Genomic DNA, 27,532 nt, shown 5'->3' on the forward strand with positions numbered 1-27,532 from the left:
ATGACGGCAAAGGCGGGCGACAGGGGTGCCGGTGACGCCATCAGGCGGCGCCCAGCTCTCCGCAGCGCGGCGCGGCCGGGACGGGCCCGGCCGGGACGGGGACGGGGACAGGCCATGGCTCCTGCCGCCGTGCAGCCGCCTGAGATCCAGTTCGCGCAGCGGCTGGCCGCCAACGAGAAGCGCATCCGGGACCGCGCCCTGAAGAAGCTGCGGGGGTACATCAGCGTCCGCACCCAGCGCACGGCCGGTAGGGCGCGGGGCGGCGTGGCCCGGGACGGGGGCGGGGGGCCGGTGGGGGCGGGGGGCCGGCCGGGGCCCAGCGGTGCGGCGCGGGTGGAGCGGGGGGCCGGCAGCTGGCGGCGGTGGGAAGCACGTGTGGCGGGGAGCCGGGGCCGCCCCCTTCCCCGGCCGGGGCCGCCACCTGTGGGTCTTCTGGGTTTTTTTTTTTTATTTATTTATTTTATTTCCTTTTGGGTATTTTTTTCTTATTCTTTCTTTTTGTTTTGCTTTTTTTGGATTGTTTTTAGTTTTTTACTTTTACGCACATATTTCATCAGAGGAAGTATTTGCCTCGGTGATACCGCGAGGGCCGAGCACGCCGTGAGGGAGCAGAGGCCCGTTCGGGTCCGATCCTTGCCCATGGGTTTCCCCGCGGGCAGGCCGGGGCACCGCACCGCCGCCGGGGGCTGGAGGGCTCGGGGAGGATCTGCCTGGTCCGGGGGGTGCAGGGGCCTGGCTGGCAGCAGTAGCGTGGCCGGGATGGAAGCAGTATAGCTCGCAGGCTCTTATTCCTAGGAAGAGGACAGAAATCCCGACAGATCCCGACTGAGCTCAGCCCAGTATACGGAGCATATAGTTTTATTTTCTGCTGTGCTGCCTAGTGAAGTGGTGGCTGCCTGTTTCCATGACTGATACTCAGGAGCATCGGAGGAAAGCTCAGGAGTGCTTCAGCACTTGTATAATTGCAGTCGATTCTGTTACTCATTCAGATTATCTGGGTTACCTGTTACCTCCACATTCATAGTATCAAAAGCATTTTTCCAACAACATTTGTTGTCCTACTTGGGAGCTGTGTACTGCCACCTTAGAATCAAGGGAAGGAGACTGGTCATGAGCATTTGCTGAACACTGTGTCTAACCTAGTAAACCTTCCCATAGCATTTGGGAAACTGGTACGGAGGTTTATGCATACACACTCATTCGGCTTTGAGGAAGCCAGCCTAGACCTGGCACCCCAGGAGCTAAACTGAAACTGGAATACTGGTTGACCCAGAGATAATTCCTTGAAAAGACTCTGGGGAATAGATGTTGTTTCTTCATTTTACTCTCTTTCCTTTCTGCATAGTATTTGACCCATTAATGCATTTGACGGGGGAAGAGCATGTAAGAACAGCCTTACACGGTCAGGCTAGAGAGCCAAATAGCCCACCGTCCCATTTCTGACAGTTACCGTAGGTGTAAGGGTTGCCTGGGGATTAGTAAGAGCAAGCAAGTGTACACTGTATTCCTCCCAAGTACCATCTGAACCTCCAACTATTTTGAACTCTGGAGGCTTCCTAAGCTGCACATGGTTTCTCTTGTGTTCAGTAGTGCTTTGTGCAGCTTGCTGCAAAGTGCATATTCCTTTAAGTTTATGGAAGTATCCAGATAGAGAGGAGTGCCCTAACTGAGAGAGAAGGTTGGAGGTTAAGCTAATGCCATAAGATAAGATATTAGGAATCCCACCCCCCCTGCCCTGGGCAATTGTCACTTGGGATGTGAACCTTCTGCGTGTCAGTCAGCCCACCATGAAATGCAAATGAGTCAGAAACAAGGGTGACTTAATTTCCAGACCACCTAGATTTACTTACTGCTATGTACTATTCAAGGTGGTAATATTAAAACAGAGGTTAAATTTTTTTGACTTGGAGAGAAAGCATTTTATTCAGGAGTTATTTATTAATTAGCAGTCTTATATCCATCCAGCATTCTGAGGGAGATGAGGTTTACACATTAGACAACCCAGCTAGATACCCTAATTTGAGCAGCTGAGAACATGCTAACTTTGGAAAGGTGTGGTGGAGTTTACCTGACGTTCACCTCAGTCACATCTTTCATAGGTAGACGGAACTGCTCAGTATGATCTGTGCTAAGGCTGAATTATGGATCGTGCTGGGGAAACTTCTTCAAAGAGCTAGAGCTCTTAATTTTCAACAAGAAGTTAAACGCTACATAAGGCATAGAACTACTGAAGTTGTCACGCGTGCAGATGAGCTTGAATGAGCACATTATTCCTTGGAAGTGGTCTTTTGGTTGTTTTTTTTGTTTTGTTTTTTGTGTGCAGGTTTTTTGTTAGCTACCTTGAAAGAGAAGAGCATGCTGTATTGGGCTGATAATAGGATATCTTTATAGAGACATTGGGAAATTAATTGGTGAAAGAATATTAAATAAAAGTAACTTTTAGTAGAAGATAAAAGATTGCTGTGTGGTTTCTTATCTGACAGAGCTGCACTTAACTTGGGCCTGGATCTGTAAGGGATTTATGTAATTTCCACGGAAATGTGGAATCTGGTCCTTGGAAATTATTTAGAATAGGAAAAATACCAACATTTTTAATGATAGCAATGTCAAAACAGCTAACTCCCAAATAAAAAAAGCTTAAAAGGCTTGCATTAAAGTAGTGTGCCTTCAGTGAGTGGTTCTAACAGTATTAATCCAAGCAACCCTGCTGTGCATAGGGAGAGAGTTACAATTCAGACCCTAAACCCAAAATATTTGTCAAGGTAGCTTGAAGGTAAAGGCGGCCTTCAGTTTTGCACACTGTAGTTGCTAATGCAATAGATTCAGGTTTTAAATTAACCTTGCTTGAATGATTATTATTTGCCAGCTGTGGATGGTGACAGCAGGGCACATGAAGTTGAAAAATGGAAAACACAATCTTGAAACAACTTTTTGAGTGACTAGGATAAGAAATTTACTCTAAAACCTTTTGATCAGGGTCAGGACTGCCTAGGACACTTTAAAAAGCCCTCCGTGTATGAAAAGCAACCCCATGGAAGTCTGTATTCCCTAGACAGGGAAGAACTCCTGAGCCATCTTTATAGGTTGCAGCTGACATCCCCTGGACATAAGCTTCAAGTCTGATGCCTCTGTAGAGTTAATGCTGTGTGTGAGGTTAATCCTGCTCCTTACTGCTACATATAATCTATATATAATAGCATATAATTCTGTTCAGAAATGTTATTAATTTTAATATTTCAATGATTATTAAATCAGTGATTTGTTTCATATTTAATCTTAACATTATTACCAAATCTAAGTTAAATTTATAACTAATGCTTAATATTACTAGATACATTTCTTCCTACATAGCATTTTGCGTATTTCCTTCACTCAGCAATACTCCCTTTCTTTTTAACCAAGCATGGCTGTAGGTGATTTAACTAACATGTTTACAATTTTTCGTCTGAGTGGAGAATGATGCAGTAGTGATAATTGCTTTCAAATTACTTGGTCCAAGGAGGAGATAATCAATTTACATCTAGTACTGGCTGTCAGGCTTTTTTGATTGGCAGACCCCTGAACATTTTTCAAAAGTGACAGTGATCTTTTTGGACGAAATTTGAGCTTACTGAAGTTGATTACCTTTTTGACGTGGTTTTTCTTGAAATTACTTGAGAGTACTTAATAGGCCATAGTTTGAAAATAGCTGTAGTAGGTTATTGTAGCTACCTTGTAACAGTATACTGTTACATTTTTACTTCCCAGAAATGTATTTGATGTCATGAATAACCCAGTTTTTAAAATGTTCTTGAGCAACTATTATTGACAGTAAAATTTTATTTTCCATGTAGTACTTTCCTTCTGTAGTATATGATTTTGATTATAATGTGAATTTTTATGGTCAATAGCAAAAATATTCTTTGCTGTTAAAATTCAGGCAATACAGTATCTTAAGGCTAACTGGAATAAAAGTATTTTCATTATAGTTTCTCAGGCTCTTTGATTATATATTTAAATATAGAAATAAGTGTGTTGACTGCTAGAAGTTTATTCTGTCAAAACAAGTCTCTAATAAGGAACAAAACTATTGATAAAGTGAGACTTTTATTTAAAAAAAAAAAGACAAAAAAAAATTAAACAAACCCAAAAGCCATTTCAGTTATCTCTGAGGATTTGCACATCATCTCTCTTGCAAAATTAGATATGATGCCCTCATTAAAAATGTCTTTCAAACTTGGTGCTAAAAATATGCCCGAGGGTTTTATCAGAATTATCTTAGTATTCATCTTATCCCACCTGTGATTTCTTTGAAATCTTTGTTACTTTGCTACAAGGTAGAAGCTTACAGTGATGGAATCACTGAACTACACCAAGTTGCCTTCCAGTTAGTGTGCTTACAGTAGGAACCAATCTTTACCCAAGGGAATATAACAAAAACAAAGAAGAAAGCAGGGAACAGAGGGAACTGCGTGAAAATATTTTGGTGGAAATACGGGTCTTTTTCATTTTCATTCAGACTTCTTCTCTGTTCTAGGTGGCTTCAGCCAGGAAGAACTGCTAAAAATATGGAAGGGCTTGTTCTATTGTATGTGGATGCAGGATAAACCTTTGCTACAGGTATTGTAACTGGGTTTATATTTGCTTGAGAGGTTCTCTTCTAAAATACACTATAGGGACGTACTAATTTAGAATAGTGAAAATTACCTGATGAGTTGCTCACCTTTTTTTTTCTTCTGCTGCTGCCCATATACAGCAAGTGCAGGTGGGGTGACTGTAACTCAGTGGTACTCACCACATGAACAGAAGCCTAAATGGCACGTTTGGAGTCACCCTCTGAACAGCAGGTGTAGCCATTTACCTTCCAAAACCAGAACTGAAATATATACCATTATGAAGTTCATTAATCTGGTAGAACTAAAGCAGTAACAGCAAGTTCCCCTTAACTGCAACTACAACGTACTTGCAGTCTTTAGTTAGCCTAGTTTGAAAGTTTCACACATCCTTTTCTTTTGTTAGTTTGGTAGCACTTCCTCTACTACCAGATTTGTCTCTACTACTGACTTTTGTCAACTACTACCAGTTTGTCTCCCTACTCTCAAAAGACACCAGTTTTGGATTACCAGATCTTAGTAACCTCACTTAATCAGTTTTCAAATGACTTGTCTGTTTGCATGAACAAGGTTTATCTCACACAGAGTACAGAGAGCTCCACCTACAATTAAGGTATATGAAAACAGTACCCCTAAATTTTTACATCATTTGTTAATTCAAATACATGGTATATTTTTCCCCCTACTTTAATTTTGTCTGCTGTCAGAAAGATGATTTGTGCAGGGATCTGGTGAAACAAACAGAGGTTGATACCGTTGAATCTTCTCTTACAACTGACCTAATCCATGTGGAAGGATAACTGCAGTACTAAAGCAGCTGTTAAAAGAGTATTTTTCATTTTGAAAGATGTTTAATGATATTCATACTTCTTGCTGTTTTCTGATGGAATGTTCAGTGAGGAGACCAAGCTCTGAAATGTGCTATACTATTAACTTTTAGGAGGAACTTGCAGACAATATGTCACAGCTTATCCATGTGATTCAAAATACAGAGGCTCGTAAGTACTATTTCATTGTCTAATGTTTTGTAAGATACTTTCATCTTTGGTGATTTTGAGACCACTATTGTACAGAGACAGCCAGATACGGGTGCTGCTTTCGTTCTTTGCTTTGTGTCTAGCTGGTGTGTGTGATTGCATTAAGGGAAGCATGAGGTGCAGTTTGTTCTGGTTGTTGCAAGGGAAGAGTTGTATATCCAGCATGATAAAGGTGAGACTTTGCAGGATGGGGTAGCAAAGCAAACTTGTCCCCTTACTTTGCTATTCTGCATAGACTGACTTGTTCTGTGTATTTCCCACTCAAAATCAACCCTCTTTCGTGAGCTGTTAAGCACCTAGTATTCAAAATGCACATGAAATAAGAGTGCTCAGTCAATGCCAAAACTTGCATGGATAGAAATGAGTGCAGAATGGGTATTTTTCTCTTAACTTGTGCATATGTAACACAAAATAGATACAAAGCTGTCCCTGTAATTACACTTACCTTTAACAGTGTGCCTTTTCTTGTGTTGTCCTGAAGTTTGACTTGTCCTTGTACCCGTCTCAAGCATGTCTTCCCATAGCTCTATCCCTGTTGCTAGGCTGATCTCTAGGGAAATGCATCCCTTTCTCACGTTGAAGTGATTTCTTGAGATTCTTTTAGGTTAGCAAAATAAACTGTTGTGCCAGACATGCAGATATTTTTTCTTACTCTCTTACAGGACACCTGTTCATTCAGACATTTTGGCAAACTATGAACCGTGAGTGGATTGGGATAGACAGTCTGCGTCTTGATAAGTACTATATGGTAATACAAACTCCTCTGCAGATCTTTTCTTGCTGGGAAGCAGCTTTGTCTGCACATGCATTTATGTATGTTGTAAGAGAAGAGAAGTGACTGTCATCTTGATGCATCGCAAGAGACACTTGTTTTAAAGGCTTTCACTCACCACTGCAAATCTAAAAGCCGTTACGGTTTATGTCATGCTGCAAGTGCTTTCTTGTTTGCCTTCCTTTAGAACTTAGTAATGTTTCTCATTGGTTTCTGTATGGAATACAAATACTGTCTCAGAAGACACTGCATCAATATCAGTTACTTAGACCAGACTGTTTAAAGACTTCTGTGATTCTGTATAAAGTAGTTGTCACTAGAACCCCAACTTTCCATTGCTAAAGTACATTCAGCTATCAGAATTCTTTCTGTAGAAAACACTATATTAAAACAAATAGTAAAATCAATGAGAAAAGAATCTGAAAAGACCTGCCTTTGTAAAGAGGAAATTCACATTAGTCTTCTTTGAAATAAGTTAATTGCAGGCACATACACTGCTGGGTTTTGTTTCTAAATCCTAGCAGAAACAGTTATTTCAGTAAATGGAGTGTTTTGAGCCAGTTTAATGTAGCTGTTTTACATATGTCTGTCTCTTAGTGCAAGTTTTAAGTAAATAAGTTGTTACTGTTATCATCTGCCCTGTATTGTTGTCTCCATTTGAGCTGTGGGGTTTTTTTAGATTTGGCAGCACTTCATGAAGAGCTCAGGGTGATAGAGCAAGAGAAAGCTGTATAGTAGAGATGGTTGTGGAATTTTCTGGACTTAAGATATGAAAATAGTTCATTGTCTTTTGAGCTTCACAGCATCCTTCTGTTGCTTGAAATGATAGGTCTGTCAAAACATTCATATGAGGAAGCTTTCCACTTTATTGTGCTACAAAGAAGTTTATTAAGAAGTCTATTCATATTTCAGTCATAGTAACTCCTTTATCTGTTTCATGAAGAACATGTATAACAAATTTTGTATTTCGCAGCTAATGCGTAGGATTTTGAGGCAATCCTTTGAAGCGCTGAAAAGAAACGAATGGGATGAAAGGTAAACAGATTTCTGAATGTAGTTGCATCATGAAGAAGTTGCCCAATTTACTTTTATCTAATATGTTTTCAGTTTGTAGATCCTTCCTCTCCATAGGTGGTGCTGTCATGAAGTCTTAACACTAAGTCTTACTTGTTCTGAAGATCACTTATGATGTGTAGCTTAGAAAAAAGTTGTGTTATGCTTCATTAAGTTAAAAGCACACTGCAATCAGTAACTCACTTAAGCCATTTATTGTGTTTCACAGAAAAAGATTTGAGAAAGTAATTCATGTATGCTTATGCAAAACCTGAACATAGGAGTTTTTCATGTGGTATTCCAAGCAGTCATGAAATCTGAGGGATCCAGATTTTTCACGGAGTTTGCTAGATCTGACTGATTTAGTCAGGAGAGCTATCAATGGAGTGTGGAGGGATTAGACAGAGAGCCTGCATCCCAGAAAATTAAATTTTTGGGGGTTATGTTGTTTTTCTGATTGGCTGTGACTTTTGATTTTTATTTTTATTTTATTTTACTGTATTTAATCACAGTCTTTTGATAAGATGGAACTCCTTAATTGTAAACTAGCTTTCTGTTTGTTGTACACATCAGTGGTTTTGTTTGTATTTCTTCTATATTCTATTAAATGGGAAGTAAATGCAGTCATCTTGCTCTGTCTAGAGCTCTTGTGGCGCTTCTAAGCTTGCTTTGTGTTTAAACTGATGAAGAACTTTAAGTCTTTTAATTAAAAGCACTTGATAACCTAGTTAGGTTATCCTTTCTCCCTCTTGCCTTCTGAAATGTGGAATGCATATAGGCATATTTTTGTGGAAATAGGAAGGAATGCAAAGCTAAAGTACACCCCATTTCTTCTACCTTAATTTTGCATTGGGTGAATGCCCACAGGTTGAAGAGATGAAAATGTTTATTGACCAGAACAGAAAGTGTGTGAGGAGGTTTGATAAATCTGAACCCCTTCTTCCCCACACACATTCCCATGGCAGAGACATGGTCACCCAAACTGATGCCTGATGCGGTTTGTTATGGCTTTGGTCTCCTTTTTTCCAGCTTCACTGGAAGGATGGCCTGGAGGCTTTTCACCACCAGAGGAAGCAGCATGGGGGGAGACAATCATGATTCCTTTCTTTGCAGAGCAAGGGTGCTCAAGAGCTGCAATTCCCTCCTAGGTGTAGCCTAGAAGCTGCCTAGCATGTTTTCCGTTTATCTTTTCTTTTAAAATGCTTTTAGAAGAGAAGAGTATTAAAGTGAAACTGAAATAATCTTTGTGGGTTTGGAATGCTTTAAATTCTCTTTGGAACTGGAAATGTTTGTTATAAGCAAAATTGCAGGAGGCCCCACAGAACGTCAGGGGAGAACGCATGGACTATACATAGCTTCACTTTCCTGAAAGATGATGAGGATAGGCAGAAAAAAAAAGGAAAAAAAGTCCCAAGTGCCGCTCAGATGCAGCAATGACAGCATGTCTCTTTGAGCCATGTCACTCCAGCAGTATTTGTTAGTACTCCAGAAGTCAGTAATTGAACAGAGCCACAGTCCTACATGTACACAGCTCAGTCACTTTTGGCTTGAGCTATTGGGATGGTAATTTTTTTGTGCCTACCTTAGGCATTGATCTGTTCTTCAATGTTACCGTTTTGCTTTAAGGGACAGTGGATAACATAGTTTAATGAAGGCAAAATCTGCACAGTTGAAATGAGTTTGAGAAGGATCGGTATTAAATTTAAACCTTGGCTATGCACCAAAATGCAATTTGTCTCATAAAATGGAAGGGTATGAGGTGTTGTCCATCAAGGATAGATGAATGCAACAGCTGTGTCTTCAGAATGCCCTGCTCAAATGCCAGAATCCCTCCTCCTATCCATTAATCATATAGCATAATAAACTTGAGTCCAAATTAAGGTGTGAATTTTAAAACAGTGATTTTCACTGCAGCAAACTGCATTGAGTGGATTGTATGATGCCACAAAATCATCTAGACTGTAAGGACTTCTGATTATGGATGGATATTTTTAAAAAGTTTGCTTTAAAATGTGAAAATTGATCACTGGATTTATTTCTTGTGAGTGTTGGATAGCCATCTTAAAGAACAGATAAAACTGTGAATGGCTAGAGTTTGATTTCAAAGCAAATAGAACATGAGCAATTGGATGTGAATATATTGTTCTCTTTTATTTCTCTCTTTTCTTTTTTTCCCCCGCCAGTCTAATTGAACTATTCCTGCAGCTACTAATGAAGGAAGTTATGGACGCAAGCAGCAATGCTCCCACTGGGATAAAGTTACATTTCATTGATATCTATCTGGATGAATTGGCTAAAGTTGGTGCAGAGGAGGTTAGAAAATACTTTGTCATTTTCCTCCTGATTAATGTTAACTGTAGCATGCAGCATTTTAGAAGAAACAGAATTTTTAGATTATTTATGTTTTAACAGTTTTAAGTGTAATGTAGGAACGTTGAATAACCATGAAGAAAGTGACTTATTACAATTTGTGCTGGTACTTTTACTCATGTCTTGTTATAGACAGTGAGAATATAGTAGCTTCTCTCAAGTTCCTGAGTACTGCTATACTGCTCCAAACTGAGGTTGGAAATAGAAATAGAAAAGTTAAGACTATTCTCATTTGTTTGTTTCAACAGAAGGGAATTAACATATTTTCCCTTGTGTGAACATGTTTGCCAGTCTTTGCTTTTGCAAAAACTGATGTAAAACCTGCTCTTGGCTGATAGTATGACACCTAAATAGAGGAAGAAAGTGAGCTTTCAAAGTTATCTAATATTTGCTAATTGCTGGCTTCAAACCTTGTTGGCTGTCCATTGAGCAAATTTACCTTCTACATCCAGTTGTTTATTTTGCTGGTGAATCTGTCTTTCTCAGCTGTATGTTGCTATTTCAGTTGTCCTTAGTTTTGGTTGATTGTTACAGTGGTCGCTGTATTGGTTACAGTGATGCAGAGTTTTCCAGCAACTGAATGCATGTTCCTGCAGCTGTCACCACTGAACTTCTTCAGAAATACTTCAGAGTATTTCTTCTATTACTCTACTAGGGTGAGGTGCCCGCTGCCCCACACCTCCTTCCAGACTTCTGCTCATTCACCTCCTCTTGTTTCTGACATCTGGATACATCTTGCAATGGACAAAGCTGTCAGCAATTTTCCATTTGTATTCTTTGCAGTCAGTATTGAAAGCAATCCTGCCTGCGGTTTTTGTGGTTCTGGATTGTGAAGTGTGAGAGAGAAGGTGCCTGCACAAGTGACTGCACTTGGAGCCCAAATAATTTCTGCAGCTCCACAGGCAGAAAACTGTGACTAAGCCATTCACAGGAAGCATGGGGAATTAGTTCTCTAGACTATGTGTAATCACAGCTGATGCTCATAAATTTAATTTAGGGAAGGATTTTTATCTTTAGTACTACTAAAGTAGCTGACTGTTTTGGTCCAAGCAGTCCAGTTAAACCCAGGTCTTACTCACGTCTGCTACAGACCATCTTTGCGAAAGTTACTTGTTTTCTCTGCCTCATGTTTCCATATCTAAAATTAGAAGCTTTTTTATCTTTCTGTACTCGGTAGATGAAAGTCTGCAAAGCAGTCAACATTTTTATAATGCTTCCAGGAAATACCTGGAAGTTAGCGGTAGTAGTCATAACAAAAAGTCACTGGATACTCCTGTCAGTTGGAATTAGATAGTATGCTGAAAAACTCTGACTTAATTTCTTGAAGAAGATCCCCCTACACCAAATATTCAAGGAATTTGAGTGTACACATACAATATTTACTGTACTCATTTTTTTCTTTCTAATCATACAGCTCACAGCAGACCAGAATCTCAAGTTCATTGAACCTTTCTGCAAAATTGCTGCCAAATCAAAGGAGTAAGTTTAATGAAAGGATAAATATTTTTTTAAGAATTAAGAAATTCTGCATATACCACTCCACATGGTAATAAATGGCTTGAAGAAGAGTCGTAGTATAACTTCAGAATGTAGAGAAAGGATATTTTACTAATGATGTGCACAGTCATTTGAAGAAAACTTGTATTCATCAGAGCTGTAGATAGTGTTTATGGATTTGTGAGAACTATATCAGGCTCTGTTGGTTTTGTCTGGTTATTAATTTTTTTTAAACGTGTATAGAACAGCTAAGCTAATTAGATCCTTTGTTGCTGCAGCGTAATATAGAGCAGCATATAAACACAGTGAAATTTAAGAGGAAAACACTGGTAGGACACTTGATTAAAGGGCTTCTGTTTAGGAAGTAACAGGTTCACTTTCCTCATCTGGAGAGCTAGATGCTTTTCCACTTTCTTACCCATGTTCCCTGTGCCCCTCAAATTTTCTTTTTTTTTTTAATGTGAGAGGGGAAGGTGTGTATGCTTCTGCCTTTTGACTCTCATCCCTGCTGTCTTGTAACACAGTCGATGTGTGCTGCACGCCATAGCCACTGGTATCTTTGAGATCATTGTGGATCAGTCCCCCTACGCCATTGAGGATCTAATGAGAGAATTGGGTAGCAACAAAGATGAGGATGTGTCTGAAGAAGACAAACAGGAAAATGAAGAGGTGCTTAAAACCAAAGGTGAGGAGAAAGTTCTAAACTGCTTTGGTAACACTTCGTGGGATTTAAAAAATCTGTTTCTTAAAAATACATTTCTGCTCTGAACCAGTCAAACACATGTTCAAGGAGTTGTAAGGATAATTGTGCTTTCCTGTCTTCCCTTCAGATGTGCTTAAACAAAGTGACTCCATAAGAGCATGTCACAAAAATCACTGGTCTCTGTAAAATCAGGCAATACAGTTTTCTGCAACAGTGCTAGATGATAACCCAGTCTGGCTTTTGGCTTGGTTGTCCATAACATTTTTGAACAAGATGAGGTTTTGGCATTCTGTGGGCATTTTAAATTAAAAAAAAAGTAAAATAAATCTGAGCAGGAAGATTTTCAATCCAGGTGTACTCTGGTATAGAGGCAATTTTTTTAAAAGGCACTCAGATAATGCCACAGTTGTGTATTGCATAATGGTGATGTAAAGTAGTTCAATCAGTCCAGGCTCACAAGATTGCATGAAGAAAAATACATCTGATCTTCTGTCAGAGTGATCAGAGTACCATGTGCTGTCACAGTTTGAGAAAGTGCTACAGGGTTCAACTGTTCTGTTAATGAAGCAACCATCTCAAGCTATGTCAAACAAACTAAACATTAATATTCAGTATTTTTTTTACAATAGCAGAAAGGTGTTTGTCGAGAAAATCAGTGCAGAGCTCTGAAAAAACAGAGGATGTTTCTGAAAATACTGATGATGGTATCGGGCCTGTTCTTCAGGTTTGTGGCTTGTTTGCTTTATTATTGATACTCACCCTTTGTTTTCTTTTTTCCCATCCCTTTCAGGAAGTACAGAAGTAAAGGGTATTAATCAGATAAGCATGTTACAAAATTTTAATCTCCTTCTGCTTTAATGTAAGGTGGTATTTAGTAATGCAGGGGTCCTCAAACTTTTTAAACAGGGGGCCGGCGCGCGGATGAAGTGGCAGGAGGTCACCTGCGGCTGCTTGGTTTCCCCCCCTAACCCCCGGCGCTGGGGGGTTCTGTAAATACCAGGGGCCATACTGAGGACCCTGGGGGGTTGTATCCGGCCCGCGGGCTGTAGTTTGAGGACCCATGATGTAACGTGTACTCTGTGAACAGTTTATGAGAAAATAAATTCATGTTTCAATTCTGAATTCTTCATTCCTCTCTCCCATACCTTCTTTCTGTGCTCCTCCCTTCCTGTTTCAAGAGTTCAAAAGTGTATGGTAAAAGCCACACATCACTGTGGGTGGTGAAGCAATCAGCTTAGGTTTCATTGACAGTAAGACCAAAAGTAGTGGCCGATGGGATACGTGGGAGAGAGGGTAACATTGCAATCTGGGTTTTTTGTAGACCCACTTCCAGTGCAGTGAAGTGTTTTTGACAGTTTCACCCATCATGCATGCACATGCATGGTAGATACACTTCATGCATCTGTGGATTTTTAGCAAGAATTAGGATACGACATGCTTTAAATCTGATATTTACTTAAATATTTGTAGGAGTTTTGAAGTTGGTTGGCTTCTCTCTTGAGTAAGTATTAAGGTTAGGAATGTTTGAGAAAGTGATACTGAGTTCAACTGTTCTGTTAATGAAGCAACTGGCTGTAAGTCAGTATACATGTGAAGGGGGTGTAAATTTCAACAGAGAGAAAACACTTTGTGTTCAAAGGAGGTGGCTGTTTAAAGGATGTGTATGCTACTTGAAGTATTGGTAACACGAGTCACATTGGGTTCTCCTGCATTAATAAGCTAACTAAGAAAAGCTGTATAATGCTTTCCTCCAACAGTTTGATTATAAGGCTGTTGCTGACAAACTCTTTGAATTGGCGAGCAAGAAAAATACACCTTCCCTTAACCGAAAGCGTCTGTACAAGCTGGTCAAAAAGTGAGTTCTGTTGAAATACACCTTGCATGTGCCACTTTGTCCTAAACATCTTATGCTTTGCTTTTTCTCTACCCTCGCTTGTCCTGGTGACAATGTCACGAGAGCAGGCTTGTCTCACAGCCCCAGATAACACACATAAGGTGCCTGAAGCCTGTGTTACTGTTCATCATAGGTACAGAAAACTGCAGCTAGCTGAGGTGTGTCCGCACTCGGTGGATTTGTACTGCAGGATGTGACATTAGATTGTGCGATACGCAGGTTACAGATGTGGGAGAAGCATTACATTGGTGTTTTCTCAATACTTTCAGTGATTTGGTTTTGAGGTTTTGGATTTCTGAGGCAAATTTCTTCTGGAATTTCTTTGTAACTTCCTATGCAAAGTATGTTGTTCCTATTTTGACAAATCCGTAAGTACAGTGACAAGTGACGCTGTGCTGCTAGTGTAATTATTGGTACTAAACCAGTAATACTGTTTTGTTTTTCCTTCTCTCCTGCCCCACCTCCAGGTTCCAGGACTTAGCAGAAGGTAAGGACTGAGCAGCATACAGAGGCAGTAGTTTCTTTCCATTGAAGGATATATATTGTCCCTGTACAATGTATATTGCTTTTTTTTTTTTTTTTTGTTAATATGTTATTCAAGAATACTGTTTTGGGTTGATTTTTTTAAATCTCATTAAGATACATTACGTGTTTTTGGTGAGATGGCCAAATCCCCTTCACAATTTGAGCAACCCTGTACTTTGTCCTTAAATGAAAGGAGATTATTATTACTTAAACAAGTAGGAATCATTCCTATGATTTTCTTTCAGGTTGAGTGGGGAGCAAGGGGTTGATTTTCTTTCTGTGGGAGTTATGTTGTATATGAACAGCATAACTGTACATAGAAATAGAGCTGGGAGTTTTCAGATCCCTTATACTTCCTCCTCAACAGGAATCTTCCCCCAAGATTTTCCTGAAGATGTTTCTACAGATGAAGATGATGATGAATTCAGCAGGGGAAGGCGAAAGAAAAAAGCTGTCAAGCCATGGGAGAAAAACAATTTGGAAAAAGTGGAAGGTAAAGCAAGATCAACTTCTGGAAGAGAGACAGTCTGCAGTCGCTTGAGTATTTTGTCAAAGTATCAGATAAGCAGTTCTGAAGAAGGCAAACCTGTTGTTCAGGATATGCTGATTTGTATCATGTTGTGATGAAGGTTAAATGTGAGATTAAGGTCTCTTTGAAAGTGGTGGGAATTTTGTCACCAGTTGTGAGGCAAGCATCACCTCAAAAATTTCAGTCAAAAGCAGAACTGGAAGCAGTTGTATACATTGCTCCATTGAGCAGTTCCATTTACTGTAGGAAAACAGAAACATGTCAGCCTTCTTAAAATAGGATGACTGTTAGAATATAGGAGTTTGGGGGTATTTCTGGAAGGTGAAGAGAGTTACTGAGAACCAGGTGCAAGTATCTGTAGCATCATGGCTTATTGGCAAAAGCCCAGTCATACCCCAAAATATGTCACTGAACTACTGAACCCCTGAGTTGCCCTTCTGTTTGGCTTAATGGGTGGGTAATAATTTTTTATAGGAATATTGTTATACTAAATAGGGTTACCACAGCGAATGGCTTAGATATTAGCTGTGACAAGGCAAGATCAGCAAAATATTAGTTAGGCCAGGTGTCAGAGGACTGCAGCGTCCTGACCAGCTATAATAGTAAGGTTGTTGTGCTGACTGGTGGCAGGAAAATGGTATGCCTATTTTAAAAGACAAGAAAAAGAAAGAAAGAAAAAAAAACCACCAAAAAAACCCCATCAGAATTCAGTTGTAAGTACCTTTGTGTTTCACGTCTGTATTATATGGTATTCTTTTTGGAATGGATTTAGAGGATGAACAAGAGATGTCAAGTGTGAAAGAGGCATCAGGTTCCCAGAAGAGGAGAAAAAGGAAGAAGAGGGACAGCCCAAGTGCTGATTCTGGAGCAGCTAATGGAAATCGTGAGGAGGGAATAACTGAAACATCTGGATCTAATGTTTTTGGCCAGGAAAAGGTGCCAGAAAACAACAAGGAAAGGAAGAAAAAGAAATCGCTAGTAAATGAGGCAAATGAGACCACAAATGTAGCAGCTGACACCAGAGAAAATCACAGTATCTCTGCACAGAGCAGTCTGAATGATGCAGAACAGAGTAAAAAGAGTCAAGTGAAGAAAGTGAATCCGAAAGTGCAAAATGTTCTTGTAAAACCAGCATGTCAGAATGGACCAGCTAATGCCAGCGAGGCACAGGATGTCAGCCCATCTGTCACACCGTTAACTCTTAAGGTTGTGAAGAAGAAACAGAAGGTAGGGGCTGTCTTGGTGAATGGGAATACCCTTTTGCAGCAAACTGACGTGAAATCCAACAAGGAGGGCTTGCTGGGGACCCTGCCAGCAGATGCAGACTCTGAATCTGTGCCCTCCAAAAAGGTCAAATTGAAGACAAAGACAAAGCTGGTTGGTTTGGAAGAGATAAAAGCCTCCAGCCAGAAAGCAGCAAACTTGAAAAAGAAGAGAAAAGTAAAAGAGGTGCTAAACTCTGTTGAAGTCAATGGAGTTCTGGACACCGCATGCAAGAAAAGCAGGAAGGAGGTATGTATATCTCATTCTTTTCTCTGCCTTCTCGGTGAGCTGCCAGGCTCCTTTTCAAATCTGGCTTTAGCTTTCTGAGTCTGGGGCTTGATGAGCAGGCTGTGTGCTAATGTCATCATGCATTGTCACCAAAAAAACTCAGTTCCCCAGAAATCCACATCCACCGCCATGGTCTTACGCCCTCGTGCGCAACAACACTAAAGCCTGTGCTAGCTACTTAGCTAAAAGAACTCATCTAGCTGAAACTTGGATTGTTGGGGTACGGGGTTGTCTTTTTTTTTGGGGGGGGGGGGGGGGTGTCACTGGGTTAATTATTATTTTGCATTGGGTCTCTGGCTGAGCTTACAGCATGTTCACAGATGGCATATTTTGGCAAAAGGATGAGACTGGGAAGATGGAAGTTCCCTTTTTCAGCAGCAGCAGCACACATTTAGATCAGTATAAGCTGCTTGTGCCCTCAGCAATTCCAATAGTGGCTTCTTTTGCTAGCTCATTTCTCCATCTTAAACAAATTGTTAGTGCTGTATGGGGAAAAAGCGAACAGAAAATATGACACTGTGACCTTCAATGTCATCAATGGCTGTATAATCACATTTATGAATGGTCCAGTTTCATACAAAGTCAATACCGTAGGGTTTTTACTAGGAAAGTCTAGTTGTAGTTGTCTTCAAAAATGTGTGTCTTGCAGTTTGGGAACAAGCTAACTTTTCTACCCTTTACCTCCCATATCCATTTTCTTCTTGGCAACAAATAGAATAGGGTTGATTTTGCTCAGCAGTTTGGGAGTTGAGAAGCATTTTGCACTGTGTATTTTTGGTGGCGTGGCTAAGAGAAGAGAGTGCAAGGGTTCTTCCCTCTCCTGCCACTGAAATGCTTTTAACTGCTCATTTCTTGTGTGTGTATTCATCCTAACACATTAAGGGGTTCAATTATATTCTTGGAAGTCTTGCTGACAGTCTCACTTTGGTGGAAAGAAAATTCAGAAAGCATAAATGATATTCAGAATACAAAACAACTCCGTGTTCCTCTGACTAAAAAGTGCATGTTACCTATCAACTCGCCTCTGTTTGACTTATCATACAGTTTTAAACTTAAGTAGTGCAGCCTAGTATATGAACTTGATATAACTACTCAGTCCTTCAATGGAGAAAAAAATGCATTTTGAAACATTGATTAAATAGTATTAAAATAACTTTGATATTTTAAAATTTTTGATGATAAAGTACTGAGAGGGAAGAACCAAAACATTTCTCTCTCCCCAGTATGCAAGCTGCATTTTTCTCACTGCAGGGCTTCCGAAGTGGGAACTGTTGGCTTTTTCTCCTCTTACCTAAATCCGACATGTTGCATACCTCATCTTTCTTTCTCTATAAAAGCTTGGCTTCTAAGAAAATATTATAAGGTTCAAAGATCTGTGATAGGTTTGAGATGAAGTTCCTGCAGGTTTCATGGAAATTAGTTTTTGGCACAAATTAGTGTAGCCACTGAAGGAAAGACAGCAACATGACCTCAGCACTTGCCTGTTGGCTGGCTGGCCAGTCAGTGCATGGGCTAGTGGGCCACTCTTGCCATATATAATTCTGAAGAAACTACAGCATTTGCTGGTCCTTGCCTGATCCAGGTAGCTGTGTGTGTATGTGTGTGTTGAGTGGCAGCAGGGGGACAGAGGCAAGGAGAGAAATTTGGGAGTTGAGTCAGGAGGAGAATGATAATGTTGGTGTAAGAAAAAAAGAGGGCAAGGTAAAGCTAAAATGTACTAATGTGGAGGAAATTAGGCTTTGCTGATTTTGTTTTCATTGCTTGAGAAATAATACGTTCTATTTCCTGGGTTTAGTTATGTAATACTGGTCCTGTGCCCAGAAATCGTGAGGGGCGTGCTTGGATTCTTGATTTTAAAGGCAACACACACCTCCAAAGAATTGGCTTCAAATGTCAAGGGGGAGAAGGGGAAAACCCAAACAAGTTCAGCATTATTTCTCAGTTGTCTCCAGAATTCAGAAAGAAACGACTTACGCTTTTTCGCTTTATTTAAAGCAGAAGTGATTTTCAAATTGAAAGAAGCCATATCCCCTGGATATTTTCCACAGCGCGGCTGCAGACTGCTCGCCAAATTTCACATCTGTATGTTGACGTGAAGCATAGCTGATCTTCCCCTGACAGTAGCCCACAGATATCTGGGGCCCCTAGACAACAGGTTGGAAAGCTCTGGTGTTTTGCATTTCATTAGTGGCACTGCCAGCACAGGTCCTAAGAATTGCCTTATGCTGGAGGAAAGGATTGCTTTAAATGGCAATCCTCAGTGTGAATGTGAGGTAGCAAACTAGTGGCAATGTGCAATAGCTGGCTTTCTGAGAGTGTAGACAGGTTTCATACTCCACTTTTTTTTCCTCCATCTAGCGTAAAGCTGGGTTTGTTCATTAGTTGCGTATCTTAATGTGTCCAGAGGTACCACAGAAGAGTTTTTGCTTAAGGGCAAGGAACAAAAAAATCATCAATTGTGTGCAGGAGAGCTGGGTCGGTTGTAAGGCAGCCTTATGCACATGAAGAAGACACATTTGTTTGCAGTCTGACGAGACAGGCAAGTGTTCCTTCTTTGCTTTGCAATGACCTTCCTATTTCTGCACAGAGCTTGCCTTCAACTGCTGTTTTCAGTCATACTAACTGCAAAATTAACTCCTGAGAGGTAACCGTGACACTTAGATTTTATGAGTATCAACTAGCACTCTCTCAGCTGTGACGATATTTACAGAAGCCACCTATGATAAGCTCTGAGCACTGATCACTCTACTAGGTATAGTTAAGTATAGTACTTCTGCACTGAGAGCAATTTTTTCTTTCCTTCCTTTATAGGAAAGCAGTGCTGCTCTATCATCATTAAAGAAAAAGAAAGCAAAACCAGGAAATGATTTTGTAAAATTTGAAAAACTAACTCTACCAAAGCCGGTATTCTTCAGGAAAGCCAGAAGCGCCATCTCCTCCACCAGGGCATCCAATCAGGTAATGGGGTCTCACCTTCTCCCTGAGTCTGGGCACAGGTCTCTTCCCAAGCTGCCTGCCCCAGCAAAGAGCATGACCCACTCATGCTGTCTTTTCCACCCTGCGTTAGTCTTCTCATGTGGACAGATAAAACTGGAAATGCTGTTGCGTTTCCTTGTAGGCAGTCACACATGGCTCCAGAGTTTCAGAAAATGAGTTGTATGCATCTTAAAATCTCTTCTTCCCTCCTCCCCACCCCGCTTTCAAAAATGCCCTCTTGTTGAAAGGACACCATTCTGAACCTGCTTATTTTGCAAGAAAGCAAAAGCATAAGCTGACTTTCAGTCTTGCTAAGGACCTGGAGCGTCCATTTCTTCCCATTTGTGGAGGGTGGCAACAGTACAGGGCTTCTAAAGACTGCCCTCTTTTTCACAATACACATATAACAAGCCGTCTTTGCACTTTGAGGCCTGACTGCAGTGGGGCCAGTGTATTTAATATACAAATATCTTCTTGTGTGTTGTTGAATTATGTAATGACATTAAGGAGAGCATGTGATTTCTCTACAAATGAAATACATTTGCTTTTGGCTAGAAAAACTGCTGTCTTAGCAGGGGTCAGTGCTAGAGGACTGGGAGTGTTCTAAATCAAATGAAGGAAGGTGCTTTGCATTGGTTTTGATGGGATGCAGGTAAGGTAAAAGATCGCATAGCATTGCCTCAGAAATCTTATTTTACTTCATGTCTTTATTTTGTTTTATAGCTGAACCAGCTACAGTCATCAAGCTCCAAAAAAGTCACGTTTGGCTTGAATAAAAACATGACTGCTGGTGAGTCTAATACATCTGTGTGTCTCCACAATTTCTCTTGTAGTCAAGGAAGGGGGAAGCTGTATGCACTCATCCACACCTATACACTTTGCCTCTCTAGAACAGGATGATTGTGATCCTTTTTTTTATCTCAGTGTTTGCATATACTTTATAAACCATCCTCAAGTTCCTGTCCAGAGGAGGTGGTAAGGTTCAGGACATTTGGCCCGACAGCTAGACTTGCACTGATTCCAGGGTGCTGTTTCACTGACTTGCAGAAGGAGCCTTATGGGTAGAAAACAGTGCAGCAGAGCAAGACTCACCTTCCTGAGCTGCCTGTTCTGCAGGACACCTCTTAGGGAAAAGTGCACTTCACAGTCTTCATTGCTCACTTCTGTTTCCCAGGACAAAGGTGCTGATATGCTGATGAGCTCAGGGTGTATAATAGCAAAGTTTCAGTTTTATCTTGGCTACCTGTGGTTTATTAATGGTAATGAGTAGATAAATGTTACTTCCCTTTTGGATACCCCGTATAAGCAGCAGTGGTTTTCCCTGTTAAATAAACTTCTTCCTCCATAGCATGGAAGTTTATTCCATGTATTCATTTGGCTAATTTTTTTTAACTCTCTGAGTTGTGCTATAGGCTAAATTCAAATTCAGAACAGTGTGTTTAGACACATGTCTTTATGTTAATGTAACACAACTGCACAAAGAGAAAAGAAAAAGTCTACCTGTTGGCAGAAGGGATAACCAAGAGACTCTAGAGCAGTGCTGTTTAACAGTCAGAGCAGAGACACTTCTTACCCACTGTCATCTTTTAAACTGAAGTGTGGTGTTCTTCGGGACAGCTGGACCACTTATTTCAGAGGAGTAGGCCCAGAGTCTCTGGTGGTCTGTGAAACCATGGAGAATGGTTCACAGCCTCTCTGTGGACTGAGCAGACCCCGGTCTCAAAGACTCTGCTAAGAGATGTGCTTCACCACCATCTCCTTTTTTTCCATAGTCTTAGGTTTCTGATCCTTAGTGAAGGACTTGAGGATCTGAGGCAGACTTCCAGGGTTGGGCAGTTCAGCAACCGATTGTCAGGCCCAGTTGTTCCAGGAGTTGTGTTGCTTTTAACTTGTTTGCTTGTTTTTCAACAGAGTTTAAAAAGAATGACAAAAGTATATTAGTGAGCCCAGAAGGACCCTCCCGTGTGGCTTTCAATCCTGAACAGAAACCCCGTCATGGGGTGCTGAAGTCACCCAGTGGCACCCCAGCAGGAGAGCCTCAAACGAAGAAACCTTATACTCTATCAGCTAAGAAGAGACCAACTGCTATGAACTTCTTTTAAACCAACAGATGTGGCCTACTTTTGTACAGGACATTTTGCTAACCTAGAATGTTCTCTGGAGGTATTTTGGAACTTCTTTATTTTTTTAAGTTAATACAAATTGTATATACAAAATTCTGACTGACCTAGGTCATCACTATTTTGACACCACTTCATCTGTATCTTGAAATACTTGTTTTGTCTATTTACAGAAAAGAAACAAAATTCAATCTCTGCTCAGGTTTGGTCTATAAAAAGTATGGTCTCTGCCCATGTTATTCCCAAGAGACTTGTTCATTTAATTAAGGAATGTTCAGCGTTTGATTGTTCCGGTGATTTTTTTTTTTTTTTTGAGGTTAAAGAAAACTTGGACTTCATGATATTAAACTGGTTTTAATTGCGGGGCTTAAAATGGAAAAAAACAATGTAGACTAAACCTACTCATTGCTCATAAATTTTTTAAGTTTACCCCATCGGTTTTCATGTGTGACCTTGGCATTCTGTTAATTCTTCTTCTGGAAGTAATGGTTACCTCGTGTCTCTGTTTAGTAACAGCTGGGCTTGGGTAGCTTTACAGATAGGAAGCAAGCTTTCCCTGGGGTAAGAGACGCCTAGCTGCTCAAGTGGTCACTGTTGCACATAAACCTTCACAGCTGGTTGCCTGCTGAGTTGGGAATAGTCACCACGTTATTTTCAGTAACGCAAGTGCCAAAGCTGGTTCACACTTGTCATATTGTAAGTGGGCTTCTCTTTACTGTACCTGAAGTAATGCTCTTGCAAGAGAAATCTTTGATATTTCCAGGTCTTCCCCCCACCCCACTGCTGTCTTTCCTGAAGCTCTGAGAAGACTTTCGTTTTCTACTTTAGCAGTTGGTGTCACCACATGTTACCAGAACTCAGATTCATTCAGTGAATGAACCTCTGATTGTACTTAAGTGAGCTAGATCGGTGTAGTGCATCTTTGGTTAGGACACACATCTCTCTAAAAGCTTTGGTGCCTCTCAGTACAGGGTAAAACTTTACAGCCCAGGCAGCTTGATTTTGGCTTTGATGTAGAACCAGAATAATTCTTTCTGCAGCATTTCCTTGCGTTAAGTTTTTTGGATATTTTATGGCTACTCTGCATGTTTTGGTTTTTCTAAAGAATGAAGTGTATTTCTGTGAGAGACCATTAAAGTATTCTGAGGGGGAACTGTGAGGAAGGGGAGAGCAAGTGAAAATAAAAACTTGTTTTATACTGTTGGAAGATTTGAAATCTTTCTTTGGAAGTTTTGCTTTTACAAATGAGGCAAAGGCTTTGCAGCAGATCTCTATGTTAGAGCTCAGCTTCAAAGTAAAACCTGGTGCCAGAGCAAAGCTGTTCATGAAGCTTCCCACCAGTTACTTCGGTAATCCTATAAGAGAGAGGGTAGGCCCGCTTCACTATCTTGTCTTGTGATAACTGGTAAACATTTAGCTACTTCAGCCAACAAAATTAAATTTTGTGATATGATATATTTGCATACATCAATACTGTTTTTTTACCAGTTTTTGATGCTGGCTGTCCTCTGCCAGATTACTCCTTGTAAGCAACTGGATTGAAACTGCTTCTTTGTAGCTCATCTAGAATTTCTTCAAAATACTTGTGTACTTGCAGATTGCTGGTTGGTCTCAGTTGCTCAGTTCTAATCTGTGCCCATTCTTGCACTAAGTTTGTGACAGTTCACAGTTTGTGGTACTGCCAGAAAGTCATTTTGCTCTTGTCTTTTCTCATTTAAAGTGAAGGACTGAATTTCATTTGGTTTTGTTTCAGTTTGTATTGGTTTGACTGATCAGTAAAGAACTCTGGAGAATACATCTGATAAAATTAATAATACTTGCTGTTTGAGCAATTATTGTTCTTTTATATTTAAAAAAACCTCATTGTATATTAGCATAATGCATTTTTTTGACAAGGTGATGGTAAGTAGGATTTAACAAAGTGTTTGATATGTTGTACTGTTTATCTTGTACTGTGGGTGAGAAGTCTCTTGTGGAATATGCATAAAAGCATTTGTATGTGCATGGTTGTTAATGCATTATGGTGAAGATGCCACATTCCTCCAAGGATGTAGATTAAAACAATCAGTAGGTAGATCTGGTGTGCACAGAAAAATCCAGAATCAGGACACATTGGGGTTTGGGTTTGGTTTTAATACATATAACTTATTATGGAAGTGTGTTTAAGTTGTTGTCTGGATCTTTTTCTATTGGTTGGGGGATCCATTGAACCTGTTGCTTGTCCAAATATTTTGTTGCCCACAGTGCTAATGGAGAAGGCAGAAATGGCAGTCAAGTTGTTATCTAAGATTGTAGTGATGTGGTTGCTTGTTGGGATTCATGCTGTCATGTGAAAAGGGGGAGGAGAGCGGGGGAATCTTCTCAACCCCAGTGTTTGATCTGTCTGTTGGCAGCCCAGGAAAGCTGAGACCCTTGTGCCCGACCAGTCTGTCAGCGTCCCATTATAGGGACCCTTCACTGAACAGTCCCACTGGATCGGAGGGCAATTCAACTGCCTTGTTCAGGGAGACGCACCAATAGCATCAGGGGGACCCCTCAGTGGGTCTGCCCACTTTGTTTAAACGTGTTACCCGCTGCCAGCAGCGGTTAGTGCCCACACTAACAGTTTACGGAATTAACACTCTTTATTATAAAATCGTGACAAGTTAAGATTCGTGATTGTAGGTGACAGGGACTGTCTGCAAAAACAAGTTTGAAATTATACACTACCAAACTATATACAACCAAAACCTTAATTACTAATGACAGGTAGAATGAGTTAGTTATTTAGCATGCATAAGTCAAAGTTCTTACCCAAAAGGCATCCCTATAGGGGAAGAAGACGTGTTCAGCCCATTGACTGATCCCAGAAGTTAGGGTGGAATCTTCCCATCCCGTCTCCCCTCATCTGTCCATTTTTTGTACTTCATAGTACATTGCATATTCATTCATCATACACAGGATTGGTTACAAGTTTCTCTTCTAATGCAAAGTAGTACAGATCCTTAGCACTACTGAAGTTCTCTGTTAACTACGCATGCTCCTCAACTGGGGTTTTGCCCTTTTTCAGGGGGGTTGTTTGAGTTGAAGGTCATGATCTCCCACTACCACTATTATCTTTGTCCTATTTTCAACTAATTTTCTGTCGATGCCAGTGGATTGCAGCATCTTATCATCCTGTTTCCTCTTGTAGCCAGAACTTTCCCCACTTGAAGGCTTCTTTCTGTGTAACTGAGATAATGGTGTTCTTTTCACTATCTGTTCTCATGCTCCCCAAGGCTGACTCCCTTGATTACAAGTCCCTTCATTCATTAACAACTTTAGAGGGAGTCGGATTGACCTAGCTTTGTGAACACTGTATCAGAGTTGGGTAATCCAGGAGTTCAGACAACAATTCCTCCTGCCCTGGACTTATTTCAGTCCAGGACTAGTCCATTTCCATCACATTTAGGTGGAGCTTGAGCAACTCTAGTCATATACATTGTTGTTGCTAACTGGTATTGTGTGCCCAGTGAGGTGTAGTAGTACCTTGGAGGCAGGTAACTTTGGGAGGGAGGTGTGCGTTGGTATTACAATGAGATTATTTCATCTGAGGAAAGTAATTTCACCACAATGATTGGCTCAGCCATGGACATCTCATGGATCCTTTGCGTGACAACTGGCATGCAGCTTATCGGCTGTGTGGTGCCATCAAGTTCCCATTCCTGCAGGGAGCATGACAGAGCCTGGCCGCAAGGTCTCCACTCCGTTCCATCCTCCATCACTCCTATCAGTATGTGCTGAACTGGCAGGATGTGTTGCTTAGGGAACTGTGGTGACGTAGATTCTGTGCGTGCCAACCATCCTGAAGGCAATAGCTGTATTTTACCCTAAAAAGCTTTCTGTAATACTACACTTCTGTTAAGACTCAATTTTCCTCTAATTCCCCTCCTCAAGGTGATTCTCTTGCGCATGCATAATCATCTGTGCCATGAAACTGGTGGAATGTTTTGTAAATACACATATGTAATGTGTATTGTCTTCAGTGGTGTCTGGAATTTCATTCAGGATGACTTTACAAACAAAATGCAAGCACTGTCAGTGCAGTTTAATCAGTAGTGTTGGGTTAAATTGAATACATGAGCCAAAATATTTGGATAATGACAATTCCAATAAACATTTAAGAAAAAAAAAAAAGGGTGGGTGGGGGCGTAGGGGAGGGAGAAAGAAATGTAACATCTGGGATATCCACTGAACCGACTGAACAGACACAATGGTACTCTAAGGAGAGATGTATCGATAGGAGAAGAGAATCTGATTTGGTGTTGCTTCGTAGGTTTTTTCATAGTGTTATTCCAACCCTATAGCTGCCAGTCACGTTCTGAGTCAAAGTAACGTAATGTGGCATACATTTTAAAGGACTGTATTTTGTAATGATTGTCTCTGCATTTTTGTTATGAATCTGGTCAATTTTGTACTTCTCAAGTGCTAATAGTTTATAATTCTTTATAGCTTCAAGAGAACCCAAAAGCACAAAATAAATTCAGCAAGGCAAGTTGAAATTATATTTAAATTATGAAGTACGCAAGATCTTTTATAGTCCATCAAAGCTATGTGACTTGGAAAGCATCAGATGCCCTTTTTGTCATTTATTTCCTGTGCTTAGACTTAATTACAGGCAGAAAAAAAAAATCCATGTCTCATTTCATGTACATCTGCAACAGCTTTGTTAATACAAATACAGCGTCTAAGCATTACATCATTTAGTCTAGTCCAATAAACCATTCTTTTTTGTGGACATTGTATTTGGGGTAAATCTGTAAATTTGGGGGTGGAAATGGGAGGGTAGTATCCAGGGCGGCCACTTAAAAGTACAAAGGAAGCTGTTCTTGTATGCATGCATGTGCGCTCTCTCGCTCTCCCTCTTTTTTTATTGTATAAATAACCAAAACTGATGATGACCCAGACACATGTCAGAAGTGAGTAGGGTCATGATAGGATATGCCTGTTCATACACCTTGAGCTTCTGACCTTTGTAATTGGGCCTTAGAGTAGATACCAGGAGCTGAAAGATTGCTCGGGAGAAACAAGCAGATTATGCCGTCATTCCTTGACAATTAAAATCAGTAATTGAAATGATAATGTGGCAAGATGTGTATTTCAAAATTGTGTAACTGTGCAGTAACTTAACAGTAGGTATGAGATGGACACTCTAAAAGCTGTTTGCTTATTTATTAGCAGCAGCACACCATACATAGTTACATACATGCAAGAATCTTAGAGAGTACTGCGTCTCCACCTTGGGTACTGACAGGCCCTCCAACTGCATGGGATCAATAAAAAAAAAAATCAGTCATGTTTTCTTGACAGGCACAGACTTCTCAGAAATGCAAAAAACTTTATTCAGGCAAGGAAAAGCAACTTATCCACAGCAGTGGCACTAGTAAAATTGAAACGTAAATCCTCAGGTAAAATGAGATTTGCTTCAGAACAGGTTTCTAGATGATAGTATGTATTGACAGTGTGGAAGACCATAGTGATAGCATTAAATTGCTGCATGTGCTTTTATTACACGTGGTGTCAGGTGGAAGTCCCCATTTGTGGTTTAGTCGTGGGGCTAAGATATGACTTACTGCAGTACCTTATATCACCTTCATGCTGTGTAGGATCTTGCTCACTGTGGTGGAATGCTGTATGGTGAAACCTATAGTGCCTGCCCTGAACGTGCTCCAAGGGACTGTTGTAAGATTTGGTGCCCCTCCATGGTTCCTCGTGGGATCCATGCAAGCATGTTGGACCTGGATTGGCATTTCAGTGATCCATATTGGCTGGTGTTTCCAAGAAAGCAGAAAATGTCTGTTTGCACAACAGTCTGCAAGGTTACACAAGCGTATTTCACATGTTATTCCCACCATGCGTATCAAGGAGAAATGTAGTGCCTCTTTCAAGATTAAC

The 27,532-nt window shown here is 40.5% G+C and overlaps 1 protein-coding gene across 1 annotated transcript; it reads left to right on the plus strand.

The window, feature by feature from the left end:
- RRP1B (ribosomal RNA processing 1B) lies at positions 1-26,375 on the plus strand. The gene is made up of 16 exons (XM_056327448.1): positions 1-247; positions 4,517-4,599; positions 5,533-5,590; positions 6,292-6,377; positions 7,375-7,436; positions 9,638-9,767; positions 11,239-11,303; positions 11,846-12,006; positions 12,654-12,748; positions 13,782-13,879; positions 14,386-14,405; positions 14,811-14,936; positions 15,745-16,484; positions 19,335-19,481; positions 20,223-20,289; positions 21,411-26,375. The coding sequence occupies exons 1-16, from the start codon at positions 1-3 to the stop codon at positions 21,599-21,601; spliced, it is 2,376 nt and encodes a 791-aa protein (XP_056183423.1). The 3' UTR covers positions 21,602-26,375.
- Positions 26,376-27,532: the final 1,157 nt, after the last annotated feature.

The sequence above is a fragment of the Falco biarmicus genome, chromosome 2 (genome assembly GCF_023638135.1).
Source record: "Falco biarmicus isolate bFalBia1 chromosome 2, bFalBia1.pri, whole genome shotgun sequence".
NCBI lineage: Eukaryota > Metazoa > Chordata > Aves > Falconiformes > Falconidae > Falco > Falco biarmicus.

Coding starts and splice junctions, on each gene's coding strand:
- RRP1B (XM_056327448.1), top strand. CDS start 1: ATGACGGCAAAGGCGGGCGACAGGGGTGCCGGTGACGCCATCAGGCGG. Junction 248..4,516: donor CCGCACCCAGCGCACGGCCG/GTAGGGCGCGGG, acceptor TCTCTGTTCTAG/GTGGCTTCAGCCAGGAAGAA. Junction 13,880..14,385: donor CTGTACAAGCTGGTCAAAAA/GTGAGTTCTGTT, acceptor CCCCACCTCCAG/GTTCCAGGACTTAGCAGAAG.